Source organism: Notolepis coatsorum, assembly GCF_963971535.1.
Source record: "Notolepis coatsorum genome assembly, chromosome: 2".
NCBI classification, from domain to species: domain Eukaryota; kingdom Metazoa; phylum Chordata; class Actinopteri; order Aulopiformes; family Paralepididae; genus Notolepis; species Notolepis coatsorum.
This window is the reverse complement of record NC_140166.1, coordinates 57,146,309-57,172,832: the sequence shown is the minus strand read 5'-3', so window position 1 is coordinate 57,172,832 and position 26,524 is coordinate 57,146,309. Positions and strand designations below refer to the sequence as shown.

The window sequence follows — 26,524 nt, the reverse complement described above, 5'->3', positions numbered from 1 at the left end:
CCCCCCCCCAGACCCTCCCTCCTCTCCACCTTCATCATGACTCTGGAACACCCCCCCCCCCCCCCTCAGACCCTCCCTCCTCTCCCTCTCCACCTTCATCATGACTCTGGAACCCCCCCCCCCCCCCCCTCAGACCCTCCCTCCTCTCTCTCACTCTCCACCTTCATCATGACTCTGGAACCCCCCCCCCCCCCCCCTCAGACCCTCCCTCCTCTCCCTCACTCTCCACCTTCATCATGACTCTGGAACACCCCCCCCCCCCCTCAGACCCTCCCTCCTCTCCCTCACTCTCCACCTTCATCATGACTCTGGAACACCCCCCCCCCCCCAGACCCTCTCTCCTCTCCCTCACTCTCCACCTTCATCATGACTCTGGAACACCCCCCCCCCCCCCCCCCCAGACCCTGCCTCCTCTCCCTCACTCTCCACCTTCATCATGACTCTGGAACACCCCCCCCCCCCCCCAGACCCTCTCTCCTCTCCCTCACTCTCCACCTTCATCATGACTCTGGAACACCCCCCCCCCCCCCAGACCCTCCCTCCTCTCCCTCACTCTCCACCTTCATCATGACTCTGGAACCCCCCCCCCCCCCAGACCCTCCCTCCTCTCCCTCACTCTCCACCTTCATCATGACTCTGGAACACCCCCCCCCCAGACCCTCCCTCCTCTCCCTCACTCTCCACCTTCATCATGACTCTGGAACACCCCCCCTCAGACCCTCGCCCTCCTCTCCCTCACTCTCTTAACTCTTAAACCTCTGGACTCTGTGTATTACTCAGCTCTTAGATTTATTACTGCCATGGTAAAAGTCATGTATCTTCACCACAGTACAACTTTTTCACCTCAAGGTGCAATTGACAACATTCAGCCACTGTGGCACGGTGGTGTAGTGGTTAACACTGCCGCCTCATAGCTTCAATTCCCGCGTGGGGACCAGGTTTACTCGTTGCGAGGTACCCCCCCCCCCCTTGCAGTATCATTAGTAGAATCATGATATGGTCGGTTTTTCTTTCTAGCTGTCAGATCAAGGTGTATGGTTTTTAACCCAAATAGTTTTCATTTTATATGTGTTAATAATCTCATCTGGAGACGTCTATACTTTAGACAACAAATTTGTGTTTCCGCGTTCGAGTTTTACGCTCTGATTGGCCATGCGCGTTTCTGGTCATGTGACATGTGCGCCAATCGTGGGACGGCAAGTTCGGCGCCTATTTTCGGGTCTAACAGCCTGCAAACTACCTAACGCCTAGTTTATCACTGGTTAAGCTTAGGCGACTCTTTCGCAGTTGGTAAGGTTAGAGTTTGGTCAGACTACTGCTTGACCTTACTCCTAGAACCCACCTCACCCCTGCCCACTTTGACAACCTAGGATGGCTTAGAGTAGACGACAGAGTACAGCAACTTGCAATGGGCCTGGTCTACAAGATACACTACACGACCAAGGTGCATGTACATGTCAAAATACTTCCCAAAGGTCAGTGAATACCACGATCACAACACCAGAGGGAGCTCCACAAATCATGTTAAACCCAGATTCGGCTCAAACAAGGGACTAAACACGTTTCGCAATTATGCCACATCAATGTGGAACGCCCTACCCACAGCTGTAAAGGAATGTGAATCACTACCCACTTTCAAAAACACTCTCAAAAAACACCTACGGGAGACTGCAATTCGAAACTGGCCCCTGTAAATGTCCTAACACAACCCCCCCCCCCCCCCCCAATGTACAGTAAATGACCAAGTATGGTCCTGTCAATATTCCAATGTACAGTTTTGCTTGTACAGTTGTACAGTGTCCCCCACCCACCCCTCCTACCCAACCTCCCCCCACCCACCCACCCAACCACCTCCAATGTACAGTCCCCCCCACCTACCCAACCTCCTCCAATGTACAGTTTCTACGTCAAATGTATATACTCTCTTTTCTGGACTCTTTTCGTATCACAAACAGTACTGTATTTGCAAATATGGTATGTCATAAATGTATAGATGTAGCAGTACTGTCTATCTGTATGTCATGTATGTCATATATGTTATGATGAATTGAAAATGGGGGACCCTGATGTAAACAAGACGAAAGTCTTTCTCTGGTCTGCATACCCTTAACAATTGTATGTATTGAGCTGTACTGTACTGTACCCATTCTGCAATCTGTTAATAAAGTTTTCAATCAATCAATCAATCAATGGAATCAGGGCAGGCGTTCTATCGCCATGCTCTAAGACAAACTCTAACTTTAACCAATTTCGAAAGAGCGCCTAAGCTTAACCAGTGTAGACACGATTCTTGTACCGGATCTCCTCTCTGGTAAACAAGAATACCCTGAAGACTCTAGCAGGAGCACTCATTCAAGGGTACTACGACTATGCTTGCACCTCATGGTACCAAAGCACCTCAAAGGCACTAAAAAACAAATTACAAACATCTCAAAACAAGCTAGTCAGACAACTACTTGACCTGACTCCTAGAACCCACCTCACCCCTGCCCACTTTGACAACCTAGGATGGCTTAGAGTAGACGACAGAGTACAGCAACTTGCAATGGGCCTGGTCTACAAGATACACTACGCAACCAAGGTACCCATGTACATGTCAAAATACTTCCCAAAGGTCAGTGAATACCACGATCACAACACCAGAGGGAGCTCCACAAATCATGTAAAACCCAGATTCGGCTCAAACAAGGGACTAAACACGTTTCGCAATTATGCCACATCAATGTGGAACGCCCTGCCTAAAGCTGTAAAGGAATGTGAATCACTACCCACTTTCAAAAACACTCTCAAAAAACACCTACGTGAGACTGCAATTCGAAACTGGCCCCTACAAATGTCCTAACCTAGTTGTACAGTAAATGACCAAGTAAGGCTTTGTCAATATTCCAATGTACAGTGTAAAATGTGTGTGTGTCCCCTACCCAACCCCCCCCCCCCCCCCCCCCCCCCCCCCACCTCCAATGTACAGCCCTCACCCAACCCACCCAACCCCACCCCACCCAACCAACCTCCTCCAATGTACAGTTTCTACGCCAAATGTATATACACTCCTTTTCTGGACACTTTTGTATCACAAACAGTACTGTATTTGCAAATCTGATATGTCATAAATGTATAGATGTAGCAGTACTGTCTATCTGTATGTCATGTATGTCATATATGTTATGATGAATTGAAAATGGGGGACCCTGATGTAAACAAGACGAAAGTCTTTCTCTGGTCTGCATCCCCTTAACAATTGTATGTATTGAGCTGTACTGTACTGTACCCATTCTGCAATCTGTTAATAAACTTTTCAATCAATCAATCAAAACACTTGCGGTCCCACGATTGGCGCACATGTCACATGACCAGAAACGGGCGTGGGCAATCAGAGACGCGGAAACACAAATTTGTTGTCGAAAGTATAGAGGCCATCTGGAGTGGTACACCTAAAATGGCTGCATCTTGCAGCCTGCAGGGTCGCGGGTCATGTGATGCGGGTCATGTGATGCATGCGGGTCATGTGACTTTTTGAAGGGATATATATCGTTCCTGCAGGACTCGGTGGCAGCAGCTCATGTTAATGTAGAGACACACTGTACTGACAGTACTGTACGGTAACGTTCTGTTCTTCACTAGTGTGTGAAGAAGAGTCGGTAATATGTCTGCAGGGGGGGTCGTGTTGTTGTTGTCGTGTCTCACTCTGTCTTGTTGTGTCGCCGTTTGGGGACAATACGCTCCCGACGAGGTGGGCGAGCTGCCGGGGATGTCCTTTAAACCCGCGTACCGCCAGTGGTCCGGGTTCCTGAGAGCCGGTCCGGGCAAGTTCCTGCATTACTGGTGAGTCCGAGTTTATCTTCTGTGTTTCCTCTGCTGGTTCCTTCCTTGTTGTCGCAGAGCAGGTCGTGATGAGGTCTCTCTCTGCAGACCAGGAAATTAATCTAAACACGTGTTCACTGTTGACACTGAACAAACATTTTAAATCTTTACGTTTAATAAGAAATAACTCAATCAATGCACCCGTTTCGTATCATTGACCTGCACCTGTAGGGGAAACTCAATTAGTTACAGATATTTTCCATTCAATGTTTTGGCACAGTTGGGCTAATGTGGATCAGTGGTTCTCAATCAATTGATCACCCACCCCCACCCCCCCTCCCTATCTGACGTGCATGTCCCATAACGCCCCCCCCCCCCCCCCATACACTCAATGGGAATTACATTATTTTCTGTTCATGGGTATCTATTCAATTATCATCAGCCATTGTTTCTAATATGGCTCAGTTTATTGGGTCAATTAAGTCTGCCAGTGTTGTGTCAAATGAAGGCTTCTAACAATGGGTAGGGTCTAATTCTAATAGCATATTCTTTAATTCAGAATGTTACTACCAGAAGTGTGTGTATAAATTAAACATTACAAAAAGTAAACCTTTATTTGTTAAAGTGACACTTTCCCTGTTCCTGGATTTTGATTTGTGTTTCACTGTAGGCTCCTCTCTGGTTCCAGTCAAGTTGTTGTCCTGATATTAAAACAATGATGACAAATATAAATATAGCCCCCTTTTTCAACAATTCCGCACCCAGCAACCCTGGGGGTGCTACCACACCAGCACTCTCAGAACGCCCCCTAGTGTGGCTAAAAATGTTATCACGATATATCAGTATTTTTCATATAGTTCGATATTGATAATTATTGATATTTTTATTAGTATTAATTTTATTTTTATTTAAACGACAAATTTATGTTTATTTTGCAGCAATTCTTTGTCGTTGCTGCCATCTTTAGTGTTACAGCCCCTCACACTCCAGTTCTCAGGCTGCAGCTGGTTTGAAAGTGAAAGTAAACCGGCTTCTCTGCTGGCTGTGGCTCCAGGGGAGTTCAAGTTTCAAGTTTCTTTAATAGTTGTCATACAGAAGTACAGAATACTTTTATACAAAATGCTTCTTACTGTTACGCTCCTGAGACTGTGCTAGACAAGATAAGTACGAAATAACATAGTATAGCATGTAAATTAGAAGTAAAAAACGAGGTCAGTGTTCAGTATAGACATATGTACAATGTTCGATGCAGAATAGAAGTAACAGAGTTACCATACAATATGCAATGTACTAATATAAAATACTATATAGTGCAAAGCAGAAATGGGATGAGGTACAATTTACAGTAAGGTGTACGAGTTGTAGTGCAAATCCTTTATCAATAAATATAAAGTGTGTTTAGGTGATCTGAACAGTTCTGGCTCTGCTAGTTTCTTTTCCATCTTTTGGTGCTTTTTTGGTGGACAAACATGTGCACCGTGACTCGTGACTGGAGACTAGCTCTGCTAGCACACATAGCCTACTGTGTACAGACTGTTTCAAACTGTATTTTAAATTAGAAAGCAAACAAAATCCCGACGTCTGTTCCTCCGCCTGCTTTGAGAGTGGCAGAGTGGATTTTATGGCGTCGCAGAGTGAAGCGGGGTCTTTTTCACCCGGGGGGACATCAGGCAGCATGGCTGCCCCCGTGTTCCCTGGATCTGCGAGACCCTACAGATCAAGTGTTCTGATGAATACTTATTATTATTATTTTTAACAAGCCTTCTATTCATGACTAACCTCGTTTTCTATCTCTGCTCCTCCCTTCACCTCCTTATTCACTTTCTCCCTCCCTGTCTTTTCTCACTCCCATCCTCTTTTTTTCTTTTCCCTCTCCTCCTGTCTTCATCCCTTACTTCTCCCTCTTTCTCCCATCTCCTCACTCCTCCCCATCTCCTACTCTTTCTCCTCCCCATCTGCTCTTCTCCTTTCTCCCTCCTGCTATTTTTCTCCTTCGTTCTCCTGCTCTTTCTCCACCGCCTTCTCTCTGTCCTCCTACAGAAAAAGTGATAAATAAAAAGAAAGCAAACTAAATAAATGAGAGAAATAAATCTCAATTTGGTCAGTATTGTCATTGGACATGCAAAGCAATTACTTTAAGTTGCAAGAAAGACGAGTCTGTCCACTATCTCTGATTTTAATAATAAGAATTTTAATTATCGATATTATTAAAATATATATTTATCGCCTAGGTGTGGTAACACACTCGGAACGCCCTTGTTGCGATGCCCTATGGTGGTTTATACTATAGCACTGTTTCCTCACAGCAAGAAGCTCCTGGTGGCCTGGGTTCAAACCTCAGCAGGGGGCCTTTCTGTGTAGAGTTTACATGTTCTGTCTCAGTTTCCTCCGCACACCAAAGACATGCATTTTGGGGATATACTCGTTGACCAAGGTACTGGTGTTACAACTGGAGTTGGTCCCTTGACCAAGGTACTGGTGTTACAACTGGAGTTGGTCCCTTGACCAAGGTACTGGTGTTACAACTGGAGTTGGTCCCTTGACCAAGGTACTGGTGTTACAACTGGAGTTGGTCCCTTGACCAAGGTACTGGAGTTGGTCCCTTGACCAAGGTACTGGTGTTACAACTGGAGTTGGTCCCTTGACCAAGGTACTGGTGTTACAACTGGAGTTGGCTTCACACAGCAACTAAATAGTTGGGTCAAATGCACAGGATGAATTTCCTTCCACGTTTTACAAGTAATGCTGAAAAGGCTTGGGGCAGATTTTAGAATTTAGATTGTGTCATGTGGTCCCAGATCTGGGACCACTGCAGTATAGAGCACATGCCCCCTGTGGTCGGCCAGGTCCACTTGGGAGCTTCTATCCCCAGGAGTTCAAAACTTGTAATCTCCATCTGATTGGATCAGATTTGTATTCATTCATGATTAATTGAAAATGGGGGACCCTGATGTAAACAAGACAAGTCTTTCTCTGGTCTCCATCCCCTTAACAATTGTGTGTATTGAGCTGTACTGTATTGTACCCATTCTGATCTGTTAATTAAAAATGTCAATCGATAGCGACTCAATGTTTTGAACTCCTGGGCCCAGGCCATCAGGATGCTCAACGACAATAAGACACTATGTAACAACCCATCATCTACACTCACTGCACACACATCCACACGCACACACTCACTTTAAACAAACACTCACCTAATCACCCACTCATTGTACATATGTCAAAACTGAACACTGTGTACATTGTACATATGTCAAAACTGAACACTGTGACCTCTTTTTTTACTTCTAATTTTTACTATGTTTTTATTTCATACTTATCTTGTCATGCACAGTCTCTGGAGCGCAACAGTAAGAAGCATTTTGTACAAAAGTATTCTGTACTTCTGTATGACAACTATTAAAGAAACTTGAAACTTGAAACTTGAACTTGAAACTCTACTCACTTTAGACACTTTAACACACTTTATATTTATTAGTAAAGAGATTTGCACTACAATTCATACCTCATTGCACCTTACCCTAAGTTTGTACCTCATCCCATTTCTGCATTGTACCTCACTGTTACTCTTTACTCTGTATTGTATATTGATGAACACTTTATTTTACGTACTTTTGACTTTTTCTATTTTATACTTTTTATCTATTACTGTATGAAGCAACACTCCCAGGGGCTCATACAGAAAAAAGCATTTCATGATAAAAGTATTCTGTATTAATAAACAAACTTGACTGTGGGTCGGCCTCCTCATCCTGCGACCGGGCTCTGCTTCCAGGATGTCTAGTTAGTTACCTAACCTCCCTGTGACCCCACCTGACCCCAGGTTTGTGACATCACAGAGGGACCCGCTGAAGGACCCGCTGGTGCTCTGGCTCAACGGAGGGCCCGGCTGCAGCTCGCTGGACGGGTTCCTGTCGGAAAACGGTCCTTTTCACGTGAGTTTGTTGTCGTGTGCAGCATTGAACCACCCCTCTTAACACTTTGATTGCCTAAGGTTAAATTCATGATATACCATCCGTTGCCAGCTCTATTTAACATGGAGAAGTCTTCTTTGCAGGGCTATAACTTTTTAAATTCTATTGCTAGATTGCCATTATTAGGGCCCATTCAATGTCCTATATGTAATGTTCAGGGTGTAGCAACGTTAAACTTTTTCATTCACATATTCATACTAAAATATGGTCTAAAGTATAAGTATGTTTTCATCTCTTTCTGCAGCTTTCTCCAGAACGTGATCTATAGCCCCAAATGCATTATATTGATGATGAAATACAGTTTGGTAGGAATCTGTGCGAGATCAAAAATTTCAATTGGACGTACTTCTAGAATTTACTACACGTCATCTGATGTTGACCGGATGGGCGAGGGGGCGTTTATAATTCCGTGGGCAACATTATACCATTCATCTAATGTGGGTCATATGTTCATCATAGCAGTTAGTAAAGAACACGTTAGAATATAACGCTAAAACTCACCCCAGTCTCCTCGGGCTGTTGGGCGATCAGCGTGGAGTAGACGGTTTTCAATTATGGGATGTCGAAATACCGGATCTATTTCCAGGTTGTATAATAGTATATACGTCCAAATCATGTTGTTTTTTCGAGTTATTTCCACAGATCGATGTTCACTGTGTGAAGACTGAGTCTCTCTAACACTAGCGAGTGCCCGGACCCCATATGGAGTGAGGTGGACATCCGGTTTTTCGATCTGCCGATCGGCCACCAGATGGCGCTCTTGAACCGCTAGAGGATTGAGAGGAGATCAGAACTGTGTGTCAAGGCTGCAGAGGGGAAATATGATTCCGATCACAGATTTTTGAAATATTGATATCAAAGACGAGTTCCGGCGTCCTCTGCAACTTGAGCATGGCGGGGAATGACGAGTTCCGGCGTTTTCGGCAGTTAAAGTGTTAATTTGTAATATTTCTTTACACTATGTATTTGGTTAATTATATTGTTTACACTGTTTATTTTTCCTCTTTATATGTAGTCCTAATTGTATTGCCTACATTTATGTCTTTCTACTATTACCCTGCCCATACCTACCTGTCCCTCCCTCCCCCCTCCCCATGCTGCTATGACTCCTGCATTTCCCCCAAGGAATATCTTTCCTTGAATTAACCCCTTCACTACCACACAATTAACCGTCTGTAGTGTGCTAGTAAAGGGTTAACCTGCTGGCATGTGGTAGTGATGGGGTTAACCTTCTGTGTAGTGTCGCAGTGAAACGGTTGACCTTCTGTCGTGTGGTAGTGAAAGGGTTAACCTGCTGGCGTGTGGCAGTGAAAGGGTTAAAGTGATTGACGGGCTCTTGTTGACCCTGTGGTGCAGGTGAGTGACGACGGGGCCACTCTGTACGAGAACGCAGACAGCTGGAACCGGGTGGCCAGTCTCCTGTACCTGGAGGCCCCCGCAGGCGTCGGCTACTCCTACTCAGACGACCAGCGGTACAAGACGGACGACGACCAGGTGAAGCTCGTCAGACCTTCTCAGTGTGGTTTTGATTGATTGAAAACTTTAACAGATTGCAGAATGGTTACAGTACGGCTCAATACACACAATTGTTAAGGGGATGCAGACCAGAGAAAGACTTTTGTCTTGTTTACATCAGGGTCCCCCATTTTCAATTCATCATAAACATATGACATACAGATGGACGGTATTGTTACATCTATACATTTATGACATACCAGATCTACAAATATACAGTACTGTAAGAGTACAACGTCCGTCATATAGACCCTGGCGTTGGAAACTCTTGAGTAATAGACAGAGTTTCTAAAAAAGACAGTATATACATTTCAGGGGGGGGCTGTACATTGGGGGGTGGGGGGGCATTGGAGGGGGTTGGGTTAGGACATTTACAGGGGCCAGTTTCGAATTGCAGCCTCCCGTAGGTGCTCTTTGAGAGCGGTTTTGAAGGAGGATAGTGATTCACATTCCTTTACGGCTGTGGGTAGGGCGTTCCACATTGTTGTGGTTGTGGCGTAATTGCGAAAAGTGTTTATAAATTTATAAACGTGTTTCTGATTGTCTTCCACCGTCTGCTGTCCCTCAGGTCTCTGCCGATAACTACCTCGCCCTGCAGAGCTTTTTTGCTAAGTTTCCCAACTTCACTGGGAACGAGTTCTACATCTTCGGGGAGAGTTACGGTGGGATTTACGCTCCGACGCTGAGTCAGCGCATTGTCGAAGGACCGACCAAGATTAACTTCCAGGTGAGATGCGTGGCGCAGCCTGGGCTCAAACTGGGCTCGTCAACCAGTATTATGATATGCAATCGTCCTGTAATTAAGCTGCGTTCCGTATTGAATCGATATGAAACATTTGTGTCGTATTTATATTATGGAATAGCTAACGTGCAACGGCCTGGCCCCGGGCCTCTTGAGGATGATTTGCCCACCGGCGCGACGCACCACTTTGCCGACCTCTTGCGGTGTGTATTTTTTTATATATATATATATATATATATATATATAGAGAGAATTACATTTACATTTAGTCATTTAGCTGACTCTTTTATCCAAAGCGACTTACAAGTTCTGTACGACAAGACAGCAAGAAGGGTACAACTCTTATCAGCTGAATCTATCAGAGAATTAAAGCCCCATTTGTTGCCTGTCGTTTCAGGCGAAGAAATCGCTCCCGAGGCTCTAGCTCTGTCAATCATTTGGCGATCTCAAATTACAGGGTGGCAAAATTCAGTACTATATCTACATAAAACCCTGTAAATCATCTGCCCTTTGTTCATTTGCTTAGATTTTTAGTACACTTGATCTCAAGAAGGTGCTGAATGAGCTCTGTGGCAATTGTTCACTTTTGGTCAATAGTGTTCACCGTCAAAGATGGGGGGGGGGGGGGGGGGGGAATAAACAGAATAATCATTTATATTCTCCCTTTGGTTCATTACAATTGACTCGAGCATAGTAACTGACACAATATTTCTGACACTGGGAATACATTCCCCGAGGTCCATAGATGTCCCTAGATACCCAGAACAGAACATGCTGCATGTTGACCTTGTAGAAGTGGAGCAATATTGCATTTACTTGGGCATGTACCTTCAGGCGAATCTTTTGAAAATATGGCTCAAGAGTTTCCCCATTAGAAGAGAACATTGGTAGATTGAAGAGGACTGGTGACAGACGGCAGGTATTTTCTCCTTGGCTGGTTTAAGCATTTTACTCTTTCAGCACTTTGAGCTGCACTTCTTGTACGACAGGTGCTCTACAAATAAAGTGTTTATTACCCGGTGTCTCTGTGCTGGAGCCTGGTGGCCTGTGGCAGGTCTACTGCCAATAAATACATGTGTGTGGAACTTTGGAAGACGGCCGTCACGAGGGACTGCAAGAATCAAAATGAGAGTAGTCATGATTCTCAATAGTCCAATCCACTTTATTTATAAAGCACATTTAAAAAACAACAAAGTTGACAAGTGCTGTACAAGTCCACAACATAAGAGAAAACATAAATATTTTTATAAAAGCACACAATAAAAACAAGTACAATATGTCCCTGCCTGGGGACAGTAGGCCTTGAATTAACTTTCACTAACGCCATCATCTAACCAAGCAAAGTCTTATTTCCTGTTCGCCCTTATACTCTTAATGCCAATCTAGAATCAAGATTGTTGAGAATTTGTTTTGTGCAAATTTGTGTTGCGTGCCAACCTTCCAGCAGCCATGTGACGTGTGTCTGGTTCTGTCTGGTTCTGACTGGTTCCGTCTGGTTCTCCAGGGCTTCGCGGTGGGCAACGGCCTCAGCAGCTTCGCGCTCAACGACCAGTCTCTGGTCTACTTCGGTTACTACCACGGCCTCTTTGGAGAAGAGTAAGTCCAACATTTATTTAATTTCTATTTAACTAGGCAGATATTTTTTCTTATTTACAAAAGGCCTCTCAAAGGAGGAGGGGCGGGGGGCAAAGATTAAATAGAATGGAAAAGAGACGGATGGATGCAGAGGTAAGGGAAATGATAAAAACATAACGGGACCAGGTATGTAATACAGTACATGAAGCGGAGCAGACGGATTACAGTTAAAAGGCTGGGTGACGGTTGCTGGTGTGTATAAACAACTCTATGGAGTCCGTAAAGTAATGTTCTTAAACTAGGATGTTCTTTTCTTTGACAGTTTGAAGTAGTTGATGCACCGATGTGAAAATTGTGGCCGATACCGATAACCAATATTAATATTGCTGTTCTGGCCGATACCGATATTTACCGATGTCGATATCTCTGTATAGAAAACACTTTTTTATGATAATCAAATAAAGAGCTATTTTCCAAAACGCATTTTTTTACTTTTGTAACTTATTTTCAGAAATTACTGATATTTTGAAACTATTTAAGGCCAAAACATGTTTATATCTGCCCTATCTTTATCGGACCGATACCGATGTGAAAAAAAAAAATCCATATCGGCGGCCGATATATTGTGCATCACTAGTTTGAAGGTAACTTCTTCAGTTTCCTCGAGACGCTGAAACATGTTGAAGATGAGGGTGAAGATTTACATGGTGAAGGATTCTAGTATCTCTCCCTCCCTCCCTCCCTCAGACCATCAGACTCTCCCTCACTCTCTACCTTTAAATCCAGACTCAAAACCTACCTGTTCTCCCCAAGCACACAACCTTCCCCACCCATAACCACCCTCCTCCAACCTACCACCTCCCTCCCCTTCCCTACTTTATCTCCCTCTCCTGCCCCCACCCCCCCCTCCCCTCGGTTTCCTTACTTCCCTGACTGTTCCTACTGGACTCTGTATCTGTTACTTGTTTCCCGTTGGTTGTATGTCCTGCGTGTTCATACTGTTTCTTATTCCCTGTGGCTCTTTGTTTCTCTGTTCATTTGTTTTGCTTGTCAGCGTCTTTGGGTTCCTGAAAGCATTATGTATTATCGTGATTTACATGGTGAAGGATTCTAGTATCAGGATTTACATGGCGCTCATCTGAAGTGTCAGACTGAGACGATATTTGGAAGAATCTATAAATCGGGTCCTAAATATTGATATTTTTATTAGTATTAAAATCTTAATTTAAATTATTTAAACAAATTTGTGGGCGGGCCGGTGGTATATACCGGTCTCACGTCCTGGAGAAGGGGTGGTTTGTTTACTTGTGCACGGCATTGAGACACAACTCGACTCGACTCATTCATTGTACAGCTACACTTGCAAACGGAGTGCGCTGCATATTGAATGCACGGTGCAAAGTTGCAATTCAACTGAATTTACATGAAATGGGGATGTTTTAACTAAAACATGCCACAAGACCTAGTATTTTAGTATAGTATAAATAAAATAAAACTCACGCTTCAGCTTTTTTACACATGCAAAAAAATCGATAAGGGATGTCTCTTATCGATTTCATGCAGTTTATCGATAAGTGGTCTCGGCCTTACTCGTCTGCAGTGCGTCTTCAACAAGAACCGTCACCATCTCCTTTTTGAGAAATGCAAGAGAAGCAAACTATTTCTCCTCACTTGGATCTCTGTGTGAAAGGCTTCACAGGCAGCAGTTGTCCTACGGAGCCACAACGGAATGTTTTTGACGTTTCCCGCTCAAACCGGCCCGAACGAACATTTTGGGGATTTATCAAGGAAAAGCAAGACTTCAAAAAGATTCTCGTTCACAAGATTGATAAACATGGAGGAAGGTTTTTGTACGGATGTGTAAATGGTGGTAAATGAGGCTCATTCTGGTGCAGGTTGGGGCTCGATCTGAACAAACATTGTGTTTCTGGTGCAGGTTGGGGCTCGATCTGAACAAACATTGTGTTTCTGGTGCAGGTTATGGAACGATCTGAACAAACATTGCTGTGAAAAGCAAAGCTGTAATTTCTACAACAACAGTGTGGAAGCCTGCAAGGACCTAGTACGTACATTTAGTTTAGCCTGCAAGGACCTGGTGGTTACATTTAGTTTAGTCATTTAGTAAATGAAAGTCGCCAAAGCGACCTGCAAGTTCTTAGTCAGCAGGAAGGGGGGAAGGGTACAACTGGAGCAGCTAAGGGTCCGTAACATAGTGCATAGTAGTGTTGACATGATGAGCATAGTAATATAGGGGCACAGTACATTACTTGGTAGTAAAGTACATAATATTAAATTATAGTATAATACAGTAAGGCTAGTAGTTTATATTTATGTTTTTAAGGGTGTCTACTCTGATGAATTCTACTTGAGTTTACTCTTCGATTCAGATTTCTTTATTCACCATATTGTATATACAAATGGAACGTGATTTGACATTACAGTGCATGATTCATTTTTTTCACAAATAAGAATAGCATAATAATAAATTGTTATAAAGTGCAAAACAGGACGGAACAGTGAGACAACGATGAGACGATAAAGTAAGTTCTTCTCCTCGTAGTTGAACCAGGCCTTTGGTATCGTGTACGAGTCCGGACTCAACGAGTACGCCCTGTACCTGGACTGCGCTGGAGGGGTGTCTGCCCACAGAGGGTACGAGCGGAGCATGGACCTCGTCTTCAGGCCCTACAGGACCTACTGGGACACGCGCCTGGTGAGCCCCCCCCCCTTGTGGTTCTGATGAGGGCTTCCTTTATTGATCCCTTGTGGGGGGGGAGGCAGGGGGAGGGGCAGGTATGGTTCAGGGTAATGGTAGAAAGACGTGCATAATAATACAATCAACTCTAAATATATAAATATGAGAAGAAATAAACTACACAAAAGGTATGCTACAAAATAAATGTGTGGGTGAGTAAAAGTAGTTCTTGTTTTATGTTTATACAGTATTTGGTGAGTAGGTTTTGAACGCTGTCTTAGTGTTTTTCCTCTGAAACGTGTGTTTTCTCCTGAAGCGTGTTCAATAATAATAATATCTTAAATTTATATAGCGCCTTTCAGGAGACCCAAGGCACTTAAGAGGAGGGGGCAGCTAAGGGAGGGGAACAGGGAACAACAAAATAACAATCAAAAGGAAATCAGGCTGAGTCATTTACAGATTTGGTGAAGAGGTGGGTTTTGAGTTGGGATTTGAAGCAGTGCAGGGATGTAGCATTACGGATGTCTGGAGGGAGCTGAGTTCCAGAGGGTGGGTGCGGCCACAGAGAAGGCTCTGGGACCAACAGTCCGCAAGTTGGTGGTGGGGATGGAGAGGAGACCGGAGTCAGAGGACCGCAGCCTCCGGGAGGGATGTAGGGATGGAGGTCGGCTAGGTGCCAGGGAGTTTAGGGATGGAGGAGGTCAGCTAGGTACCAGGGGCCAGGGAGTGTAGGGATGGAGGAGGTCAGCTAGGTACCAGGGGCCAGGGAGTGTAGGGATGGAGGTCAGCTAGGTGCCAGGGAGTGTAGGGATGGAGGAGGTCAGCTAGGTGCCAGGGAGTGTAGGGATGGAGGAGGTCAGCTAGGTACCAGGTGCCAGGGAGTGTAGGGATGGAGGAGGTCAGCTAGGTGCCAGGGAGTGTAGGGATGGAGGAGGTCAGCTAGGTACCAGGGGCCAGGGAGTGTAGGGATGGAGGAGGTCAGCTAGGTGCCAGGGAGTGTAGGGATGGAGGAGGTCAGCTAGGTACCAGGGGCCAGGGAGTGTAGGGATGGAGGTCAGCTAGGTACCAGGGGCCAGGGAGTGTAGGGATGGAGGAGGTCAGCTAGGTGCCAGGGAGTGTAGGGATGGAGGAGGTCAGCTAGGTACCAGGTGCCAGGGAGTGTAGGGATGGAGGAGGTCAGCTAGGTGCCAGGGAGTGTAGGGATGGAGGAGGTCAGCTAGGTACCAGGGGCCAGGGAGTGTAGGGATGGAGGAGGTCAGCTAGGTGCCAGGGAGTGTAGGGATGGAGGAGGTCAGCTAGGTACCAGGGGCCAGGGAGTGTAGGGATGGAGGAGGTCAGCTAGGTGCCAGGGAGTGAAGGGCTTTGTAGGTGGTGGGGAGGATCTTGAAATTGATTCAGGACTTGACTGGAAGCCTGTGGATGGGGGTCATGTGGGGGTGAGGTGGATGAGGGTGGGGGTGATGTGGTTTCTTCTGAAGTGTGCGTTTCCTCCTGAAGCGTGCGTCTCCGCGGTCTGGCCAGATGTCTCTCCGAGGCGTCCCCCCTTGCCTCAACAGCACGGCTCAGATGAACTGGCTCAACAGAGGAGACGTCAGGAGGGCGCTTCACATCCCAGACGTCCTGCCGCGCTGGGAGCTCTGCAGGTCGAGTGATCTACTGTGATCCCCCCTTAATCTACTGTGATCTCACTATAATCTACTGTGATCTCACCATAATCTACTGTGATCTCACCTTAATCTACTATGATCTCTCCTTAATCTACTGTGATCTCCCATTAATCTACTGTGATCTCCCATTAATCTACTGTGATCTCACCATAATCTACTGTGATCTCACCTTAATCTACTGTGATCTCACCTTAATCTACTGTGATCTCTCCTTAATCTACTGTGATCTCCCCTTAATCTACTGTGATCTCCCCTTAATCTACTGTGATCTCCCCTTAATCTACCGTGATCTCCCCTTAATCTACTGTGATCTCCCCTTAATCTACTGTGATCTCGCCTTAATCTACTGTGATCTCGCCTTAATCTACTGTGATCTCGCCTTAATCTACTGTGATCTCCCCTTAATCTACTGTGATCTCTCCTTAATCTACTGTGATCTCCCCTTAATCTACTGTGATCTCTCCTTAATCTACTGTGATCTCCCCTTAATCTACTGTGATCTCACCTTAACCTACTGTGATATCACCTTAACCTACCGTGATCTCACCTTAACCTACTGTGATCTCACCTTAACCTACTGTGATCTCACCTTAATCTACCGTGATCTCACCTTAATCTACCGTGATCTCACCTTAATCTACTGTGATATCACCATGGAACACGTGCAGGGTGTTGAGTGCAGAGTAGTAGAGACATGATAGTGTAAGAAGGTTGGTGTTTGTAGGTGGTCCTGTAGGTTCCAACACTGGTGTGCAGAGTATTGTAATCACTTGTAGGTAGGGATGTCCGATATTATCGGCCGATATTGGCATTAAAATGTAATATCGGAAAGTATCTGGTTTAAAAAAATGTATGTGTATATATATATATATATATATTTTCATTTACCCAGGCAAGTAAGAACAAATTCTTTTATTTATTGTCAAAAGTATGCATAATGTTGTGTTAATTCCACGACAAGAGATATGTAATGTTAATTACCTGCAATTATTCAATTTTTTTGGGGGGGAAACCCTGCATATATCAGTATCGGTTGATATCGTAAATTAAGAGTTGGACTATATCTGTAAAAAAGCAAATATCGAACATCCCTACTTGTAGGTATTTATCTCTTAAAAGGAACACTATTCAACATTATGGGATGTTCTTACGGTCTTCTCCAGAGTCGGACGAGATCATGGATACCAATTCCCTCTCTGTGCGTTCCGGCTGCAAGCAAATTAATGGAAGCGGATACGGACCACTAGCCTTAATGACCCAATGGAAGCGGATACGGACCACTAGCCTTAATGACCCCTTTGTGTCTCCACAGTGACACGGTCGGGGAGCAGTACACCATCCTCTACCCCACGGTGAAGCCCGTCTACCAGAAGCTGCTCTCCCTCGGCCTCCGCGCTCTGGTTTACAACGGAGACACCGACATGGCCTGCAACTTCCTCGGAGACCAGTGGTTCGTGGAAGACCTCGGCCAGAAGGCGAGTGCTTTAACTGGGGGAGAGGTAGTGGAGAGAGGGGTGTAGAGCATCTGGTTTACTGGGGGAGAGGTAGTGGAGAGAGAGGGTGTAGAGCATCTGGTTTACTGGGGGAGAGGTAGTGGAGAGAGGGGTGTAGAGCATCTGGTTTACTGGGGGAGAGGTAGTGGAGAGAGGGGTGTAGAGCATCTGGTTTACTGGGGGAGAGGTAGTGGAGAGAGGGGTGTAGAGCATCTGGTTTACTGGGGGAGAGGTAGTGGAGAGAGGGGTGTAGAGCATCTGGTTTACTGGGGGAGAGGTAGTGGAGAGAGAGGGTGTAGAGCATCTGGTTTACTGGGGGAGAGGTAGTGGAGAGAGAGGGGTGTAGAGCATCTGGTTTACTGGGGAGAGGTAGTGGAGAGAGGGGTGTAGAGCATCTGGTTTACTGGGGGAGAGGTAGTGGGGAGAGAGGGTGTAGAGCATCTGGTTTACTGGGGAGAGGTAGTGGAGAGAGGGGTGTAGAGCATCTGGTTTACTGGGGAGAGGTAGTGGAGAGAGGGGTGTAGAGCATCTGGTTTACTGGGGAGAGGTAGTGGAGAGAGGGGTGTAGAGCATCTGGTTTACTGGGGGAGAGGTAGTGGAGAGAGGGGTGTAGAGCATCTGGTTTACTGGGGGAGAGGTAGTGGAGAGAGAGGGGTGTAGAGCATCTGGTTTACTGGGGGAGAGGTAGTGGAGAGAGGGCTGTAGAGCATCTGGTTTACTGGGGGAGAGGTAGTGGAGAGAGGGCTGTAGAGCATCTGGTTTACTGGGGGAGAGGTAGTGGAGAGAGGGGTGTAGAGCATCTGGTTTACTGGGGGAGAGGTAGTGGAGAGAGAGGTGTAGAGCATCTGGTTTACTGGGGGAGAGGTAGTGGAGAGAGGGGTGTAGAGCATCTGGTTTACTGGGGAGAGGTAGTGGAGAGAGGGGTGTAGAGCATCTGGTTTACTGGGGGAGAGGTAGTGGAGAGAGAGAGAGGGGTGTAGAGCATCTGGTTTACTGGGGGAGAGGTAGTGGAGAGAGGGGTGTAGAGCATCTGGTTTACTGGGGGAGAGGTAGTGGAGAGAGGGGTGTAGAGCATCTGGTTTACTGGGGGAGAGGTAGTGGAGAGAGGGGTGTAGAGCATCTGGTTTACTGGGGGAGAGGTAGTGGAGAGAGGGGTGTAGAGCATCTGGTTTACTGGGGGAGAGGTAGTGGAGAGAGGGGTGTAGAGCATCTGGTTTACTGGGGGAGAGGTAGTGGAGAGAGGGGTGTAGAGCATCTGGTTTACTGGGGGAGAGGTAGTGGAGAGAGAGGGTGTAGAGCATCTGGTTTACTGGGGGAGAGGTAGTGGAGAGAGGGGTGTAGAGCATCTGGTTTACTGGGGGAGAGGTAGTGGAGAGAGGGGTGTAGAGCATCTGGTTTACTGGGGGAGAGGTAGTGGAGAGAGGGGTGTAGAGCATCTGGTTTACTGGGGGAGAGGTAGTGGAGAGAGGGGTGTAGAGCATCTGGTTTACTGGGGGAGAGGTAGTGGAGAGAGGGGTGTAGAGCATCTGGTTTACTGGGGGAGAGGTAGTGGAGAGAGGAGAGCATCTGGTTTACTGGGGAGAGGTAGTGGAGAGAGGGGTGTAGAGCATCTGGTTTACTGGGGGAGAGGTAGTGGAGAGAGAGGGGTGTAGAGCATCTGGTTTACTGGGGGAGAGGTAGTGGAGAGAGAGGGTGTAGAGCATCTGGTTTACTGGGGGAGAGGTAGTGGAGAGAGGGGTGTAGAGCATCTGGTTTACTGGGGGAGAGGTAGTGGAGAGAGGGGTGTAGAGCATCTGGTTTACTGGGGGAGAGGTGGTGGAGAGAGGGGTGTAGAGCATCCTGTTTTTATGACTCGAAGTGTTTTTGGCCCTTTATCAGCCTTCATCTGCCCTTCTGTGAAGTCTCCTGTGTTTAGGGCTGACCTTCGAAGCTTTTTTTGGCAATCGAAGCTTCGGGGCCGAGCTTCGATTTTAATTCGAAGCTTCAAAAAATTTTTTTTTTTTTTTTTTTTTTTTTTTTTTTTTCTTATGTTGTGGGACTTGTACAGCACTTTCGTAAACTTTGTTGTTTTTAAATGTGCTCTATAAATAAAGTGGGTTGGATTAATTAATTAAGTAGCCCCTTTCGTGACTGTGACGCATCCAACAAGGTTTCACTCGGCTGTGTGATTTAATTCAAGGTGGATCGCTGTTGTCGTCTGAACAACTTCAGATTTCATGGGAACTACCAATCCCCCAAATCAAGAATGTTTAAGATGAATGAAGTAAGATTTTGATTATTTGAAATATGGCCTGTGTAGACTAAACTATGCACAGAATTATGTCAGTCTACATTAAGGTCCGGATTCTACATGGTCCGGCAATGTAGACCTTGTAGACTCCACTACAGACCAATTATCAGTGAATGTTCATGCATTTTTAAGAAGGGCAACTTCCACAAAAAAACAAAGAACTCACCAAAACATCTCAGTAGCACCTTATCTAAATGTTATATTTCATATATGGAGATTCATATTTATTTATGTATTGCATGCATTTCTACATTTTATTTCCTATTTTGTTTATTCATCCCAGTATCTTTCTTTCTTATGTGTGGAATTCTACAAGGCGCGCGCACACACACTTACATTTAGTCATTTAGCTGACGCTTTTATCCAAAGCGACTTACAAGTTCTGTACGACAAGACAGCAAGAAGGGTACAACTCTATCAGCTGAGTAACAATGTTCATCAAAGTGTTGCGTGTTACAGTGTAGGTTAGTTTATTAGGACAAGTGCATGACAGTAAGGTTAGTCACGGTTAGATTTTTTTTTTTTTTTTTTTTTTTATCATTTCAGATAATGGTTGAAGAAGTGAGTCTTTAGTCGACGGCGAAAGATTGGACGGGATTCGGCTGTTCACACACACACACGCACACAAATCGAAGTAAAAAAAAAATTGAGTTTTTTTTTTTGAAAAAAACATTTATATATTTTTTTTTTTAAACTTCGATTTTTTTTTTAATGTTCGAAGCTTGTGCCATCGAACGAAGCTTCGAAGTATTTAAGACAGCCCTACCTGTGTTGTGTTTATTTAGTTTTGTTAAGGCAATCGTTTGGTGGAAGTCCGTCCGCCCTCTTGCTGGCTGGAACACTGTTTCACCCCGTTAATGCATCCAGACAAAAATAGTCATTTCTTTATCAGAAAGGATGTTTATTTCCATAAACATAACATCTCGTACAAGTCTTTGGTGGTATAAGAAACTGGAATAATAGATTCTGTCTTTGGTGGTTCTGCGGCCTGTCCCGTTAGCCTGTAGCTATCTCTCTCTACCCCCCCCCCCCCCCCCCCCCCCCCACCCCAACCTGGATCTGTTGTGACTATCTCGTCCTCCTAGCAACAGCTTTCCCCCTAGCAACGGCTTTTGACCTATATATATATATATATGCTGCTACTGTACTTCCGGCTATCTGACATAGGCTCTTATCTCTCCCACAGGCCCTGCTACAGAGAAAATGTCAGAGTTTAACACATTTAAACTGCAGTCTAGATAGATATTTACATGACATGCATGTTGTTATAACCATATGAAAACCAGTGATATCCTTCACATGCGTAATATCCTACCGTTTGGCTTCTAGGCAACAACCAAGTACCAGAGCTGGATTCATGACGACCAGATCGCCGGCTTCTACCAGCAGTTTGGAAACATTACCTTACTGACCGTTAAGGTAAGCGATGCCTCGTTAGATTAAAGGGGAACTATCTTATAAATTGCCTTTTTCAGTGTTTAGCATTGTTTCCTAGCTATGTGGACTTATATTAATATGATCTATGTCTCTAATTATCATATTTGCGCATTCTTCCAATTCTCCTCTCACAATATTCACCCTCACTGAACTGAGTCATCTGAAAATGTGATGATTTGTGATGTCAGAGAGACACCGCTGCATGATAATGTTCAGGCGGCGCAGTAACTTACCATTGTGGTTGGAGCCCAGCCTCAAAACGGCTTAGGATCTTGAGGTAGAAAAATGCTGTTTTTGAAGACTTGATTAGAAATACAAAACAATGAATTAAAAAAAATAAAAACTTACAGAGGTGTTCCATAAACTCACAGGAATTGTGTAAAAGTGCCCAAATAGTGAAAGAAATAGTAAAATAGTTCCCCTTTAAGATGTGTTTGTCATCAATACATCAAGTGTGACTGTCTAATGTGTTTAGCGATGGCTCGGATACTCTGTATCGGTATCCGGGGCGCTACAGTGCCGACTGTTTCACTCATTTGCCCCTAAAAATAGATATGTGCGAACTGGAAAAATTATTTAGGAGCACAGTGAGTAATAGTGGGCGTGTCAACGCGCAATTGTCAGAGCAGAGCTTCAATTCTAGAAGCAATGGGGAGGTGTAGTCTGACGTCACTGGTTGTTCCACCCGTCATTTAACATAACAATTCTGCCCCATGGAAATTGAAAAGCGTTCCATTTTGCACAAAATGAGTTCCCTTCTATCACTAACATTATTGTTTAAGAATTTTTGGTTGAAATAAAACGATTTTTACAGTTTGGCTCAGCACCAAGGAACGGAGGATGTGCGTTATTTATTTTCTTTCTCTAACGTGTTGCCATGTGGTTTCCCCTACAGGGTGCAGGTCACATGGTCCCTCTAACGTGTTGCCATGGTTTCTCCTACAGGGTGCAGGTCACATGGTCCCTCTAACGTGTTGCCATGGTTTCCCCTACAGGGTGCAGGTCACATGGTCCCCCAGTGGGCCCCCGGCCCGGCCTTCCACATGTTCCAGTCCTTCATCACCAACGGTCCCTACTGATCCGTGCAGCAGCAGAACCACCGCTGGTCCGGATGTTCATTGTTCTCAGGGAAGCCACTCGCTAAAGAGATTTCGCTCATTAAAAAAAGTTTTACTTTTCAACTTGTTGAATTGATGATTTTTTATGTAAATGAATGTCTCCTATAATGAGCTCTGCTCTTATGAAGCGGGTCTTATTTAAATCACTGTGCTTCTGAAGCAGGTCTTATTTAGATCACTGTGCTTCTGAAGCAGGTCTTATTTAGATCACTGTGCTTCTGAAGCAGGTCTTATTTAGATCACTGCTTCTAAAGCAGGTCTTATTTAGATCACTGCTTCTGAAGCAGGTCTTATTTAAATCACTGTGCTTCTGAAGCAGGTCTTATTTAGATCACTGCTTCTAAAGCAGGTCTTATTTAGATCACTGTGCTTCTGAAGCAGGTCTTATTTAGATCACTGTGCTTCTGAAGCAGGTCTTATTTAGATCACTGTGCTTCTGAAGCAGGTCTTATTTAGATCACTGCTTCTAAAGCAGGTCTTATTTAGATCACTGTGCTTCTGAAGCAGGTCTTATTTAGATCACTGTGCTTCTGAAGCAGGTCTTATTTAGATCACTGCTTCTAAAGCAGGTCTTATTTAGATCACTGTGCTTCTGAAGCAGGTCTTATTTAGATCACTGTGCTTCTGAAGCAGGTCTTATTTAGATCACTGTGCTTCTGAAGCAGGTCTTATTTAGATCACTGTGCTTCTGAAGCAGGTCTTATTTAGATCACTGTGCTTCTGAAGCAGGTCTTATTTAGATCACTGTGCTTCTGAAGCAGGTTTTATTTAGATCACTGTGCTTCTGAAGCAGGTTTTATTTAGATCACTGTGCTTCTGAAGCAGGTCTTATTTAGATCACTGTGCTTCTGAAGCGGGTCTTATTTAGATCACTGTACCATATTGTAAGGCGAAGGTTTTTTTGTAACGCTGTAAAGACTCTTCTGCTCGGACCACTTGGGAGACGTGATGAGGTGAAGCTCAGTGCTCTTGGCCAGTCTGCACTTTAAAATGCATTTTCTTGTTGACCGTCTTTTGTATTAAAGCTTTATTGTAACTGCCAGTCCTGGTCTGTCAATGATTCATTCACACGCCAGAATGTCAATGATTTTATTGGACTGAGTTGGTGCTGTTCATGTTTAACATTCAAGACATTTGAGGTTGAAGCCACCTTATTGGACAATAGGGCATGTCAATCATGATTTTATAAAATTACTTCAGTCCTGAGCTCTTAAAGGGCCACTTCACCAAAAATCCCATGCCGATTTATTTAGTAAATCTCACATCCAAAAACTAGTTTTGCACATTAATTTAGTTTTGACAGTTCTTGAGTAAATTAGTTTGAATATGGCCACCAGTGATGTCATCGAATCGTTGTTTTGTTCATTACAGCTCAATAAAATTATGTAGATGGAAAAAAATCATGTAATGACTGCTACCTTATTTAATTGAGCTGTAATTAACAAGGATTCAATGTCCCTGGATGTGAGATTATGTGCAAAATATCTTTTTGATGAGTGCCCCTTTAATTCCACTAGTGTACAGACCATATTGCTCTACACATGGACATCCAGTTATAACTATAATGGGACGAAATATTAATATTACTGTATCTGTAGAAACAGCATGTCAAGATGCACAACCATTTCATAGTCAAACCCACATTCAATAAATACTGTAGTCAAGAGGTTGAGTATTTATATTTCCCTTTCTCCAAATGACTGTATAACCATGACAAAATGCCAACTCAATGCAGTCTCATTCAAGTAATTAATGTGCTTTGTGCTATCCCTTTTAAAGTCCATGATGATCCTGTGTCCCTTTCCTCATCCTGGCAACATTTACACACAAAATAAAGCCTTGTTTTGTTAACTGCAGGTCAAGTATAAACTCTCACAGAAATGGAACTAACAATTCTGGAATGTCGTATCATTCAAATATCGACCGCTAGTACACACGCTACATTAGTCTATTATATGACTGCCGGATACATTCAGGGAATATTGTAAAATCACTCTAATAACCATTTGGCCACAAGCTTTAAAATACAAAAAGGAAAAACCTGCATGACATCCTCAGTGTTGAGACCAATGTTATAATATGGGTCTTACAACGTTTAGGTCCTTGGTTTAAATGGTGATGTGGTTTTCTCTCATGAATTAATCGGATTAATTCATTCAGACAATGTTTGGCTTTGCTTCCTCAGTCAGTCAAGACCCTGATGGATGTCAGTGGTTCTTCCATAGCAACAGACCAATTGGTCTGTTTATCATTGGTTTAAAATAAATAAAAACAACTTCTCTACAGGATTGGGCCTCATTCATAACAAAAGTCCCCGAAGTCACATGATCTGTAACTCTATCGTAAGAATTTCTCTGATCGAGACACCGGTCAACAGCCGTCTCGGCATCTGTGATGGTCAATTACCGACGGGTCAAACACCTACATGTAGCCAATAGGGAAACAAACTGGCCCAATACACAACATTCTGGTGTTTGTTTGTTTGTTTGTGCAGCTCAACCCCAGGAGGGGGGGCGGAGCCAGGAGACGACAGCCCCAGGATGCAATAAAACATTACTGAGCATAAAACATAAAAAGAAAAGGGACAAAATTAAAACATGCAGCATCATATTGACATGAATTGATTAAAACAGTTTTTAAAGTTTTGTTCAGCAACTATAGCCTCCGTGGCCAAGGGGGGGGAGGACGAGGCGGGACGGGATTCACACCGGCAGCCTCCCGAGACGCGCGGGTCAGTACTTCTGGACAAGCAGCAGCTGCTCCCTCAGTTATTGATGACGTCTTGGTAGATGGAGTTGGTGGTGCTCAGGCCAAAGATGAACGCTCGGATGGTAACCATGACGACGCCATAGATCACCAGCGCATACCAACTGTAGAGATTAGATTAAAATATATCGTCGTCATGCAGCACAAGTACAGTACAACTAAAAGAAGTTTGGCAGAGTCGGATCCCTATACTGATCCGTTCAGCAGCAGAACCACCGCCTTCTTCATCAGAACCTCGACGCTGCTGGTCCGGATGCTGGTCCGGATGTTCATTGTTCTCAGGGAAGCCACTCGCTAAAGAGATTTCGCTCATTAAAAAAAAACGAGTTTAACTTTTCAACTTGTTGAATTGATGATTTTTTATGTAAATGAATGTCTCCTATAATGAGCTCTGCTCTTCTGAAGCAGCAGGTCTTATTTAGATCACTGTGCTTCTGAAGCAGCAGGTCTTATTTAGATCACTGTGCTTCTGAAGCAGCAGGTCTTATTTAGATCACTGTGCTTCTGAAGCAGCAGGTCTTATTTAGATCACTGTGCTTCTGAAGCGGGTCTTATTTAGATCACTGTGCTTCTGAAGCAGCAGGTCTTATTTAGATCACTGTGCTTCTGAAGCAGGTCTTATTTAGATCACTGTGCTTCTGAAGCAGCAGGTCTTATTTAGATCACTGTGCTTCTGAAGCAGCAGGTCTTATTTAGATCACTGTGCTTCTGAAGCAGCAGGTCTTATTTAGATCACTGTGCTTCTGAAGCAGCAGGTCTTATTTAGATCACTGTGCTTCTGAAGCGGGTCTTATTTAGATCAGTGTGCTTCTGAAGCAGCAGGTCTTATTTAGATCACTGTGCTGCTGAAGCAGGTCTTATTTAGATCAGTGCTTCTGAAGCAGGTCTTATTTAGATCACTGTGCTTCTGAAGCAGGTCTTATTTAGATCACTGTGCTTCTAAAGCAGGTCTTATTTAGATCACTGCTTCTGAAGCAGGTCTTATTTAGATCACTGTGCTTCTGAAGCAGGTCTTATTTAGATCACTGTGCTTCTGAAGCAGGTCTTATTTAGATCACTGTGCTTCTGAAGCAGGTCTTATTTAGATCACTGTGCTTCTGAAGCGGGTCTTATTTAGATCACTGTGCTTCTGAAGCGGGTCTTATTTAGATCACTGCTTCTGAAGCAGGTCTTATTTAGATCACTGTGCTGCTGAACCGGGTCTTATTTAGATCACTGTGCTTCTGAAGCAGGTCTTATTTAGATCACTGTACCATATTGTAAGGTGAAGGTTTTTTTGTAATGCTGTAAAGACTCTTCTGCTCGGACCACTTGGGAGACGTGATGAGGTGAAGCTCAGTGCTCTTGGCCAGTCTGCACTTTAAAATGCATTTTCTTGTTGACTGTCTTTTGTATTAAAGCTTTATTGTAACTGCCAGTCCTGGTCTGTCAATGATTCATTCACACGC

General features: G+C 44.5%; 1 protein-coding gene across 1 annotated transcript; it reads left to right on the top strand.

Annotated features, from left to right (window-relative positions):
- Positions 1 to 3,548: 3,548 nt before the first annotated feature.
- LOC311248830 (lysosomal protective protein) lies at positions 3,549 to 22,373 on the top strand. Its single transcript, XM_084338051.1, has 11 exons — positions 3,549 to 3,822; positions 7,628 to 7,739; positions 9,135 to 9,272; positions 9,862 to 10,020; positions 11,540 to 11,631; positions 13,588 to 13,672; positions 14,171 to 14,323; positions 15,803 to 15,948; positions 17,285 to 17,447; positions 21,085 to 21,174; positions 22,188 to 22,373. Exons 1-11 carry the CDS (start codon positions 3,644 to 3,646, stop codon positions 22,269 to 22,271), a joined length of 1,401 nt encoding a protein of 466 aa, XP_084194177.1. The 5' UTR covers positions 3,549 to 3,643; the 3' UTR covers positions 22,272 to 22,373.
- The last annotated feature ends 4,151 nt before the right edge of the window (positions 22,374 to 26,524 follow it).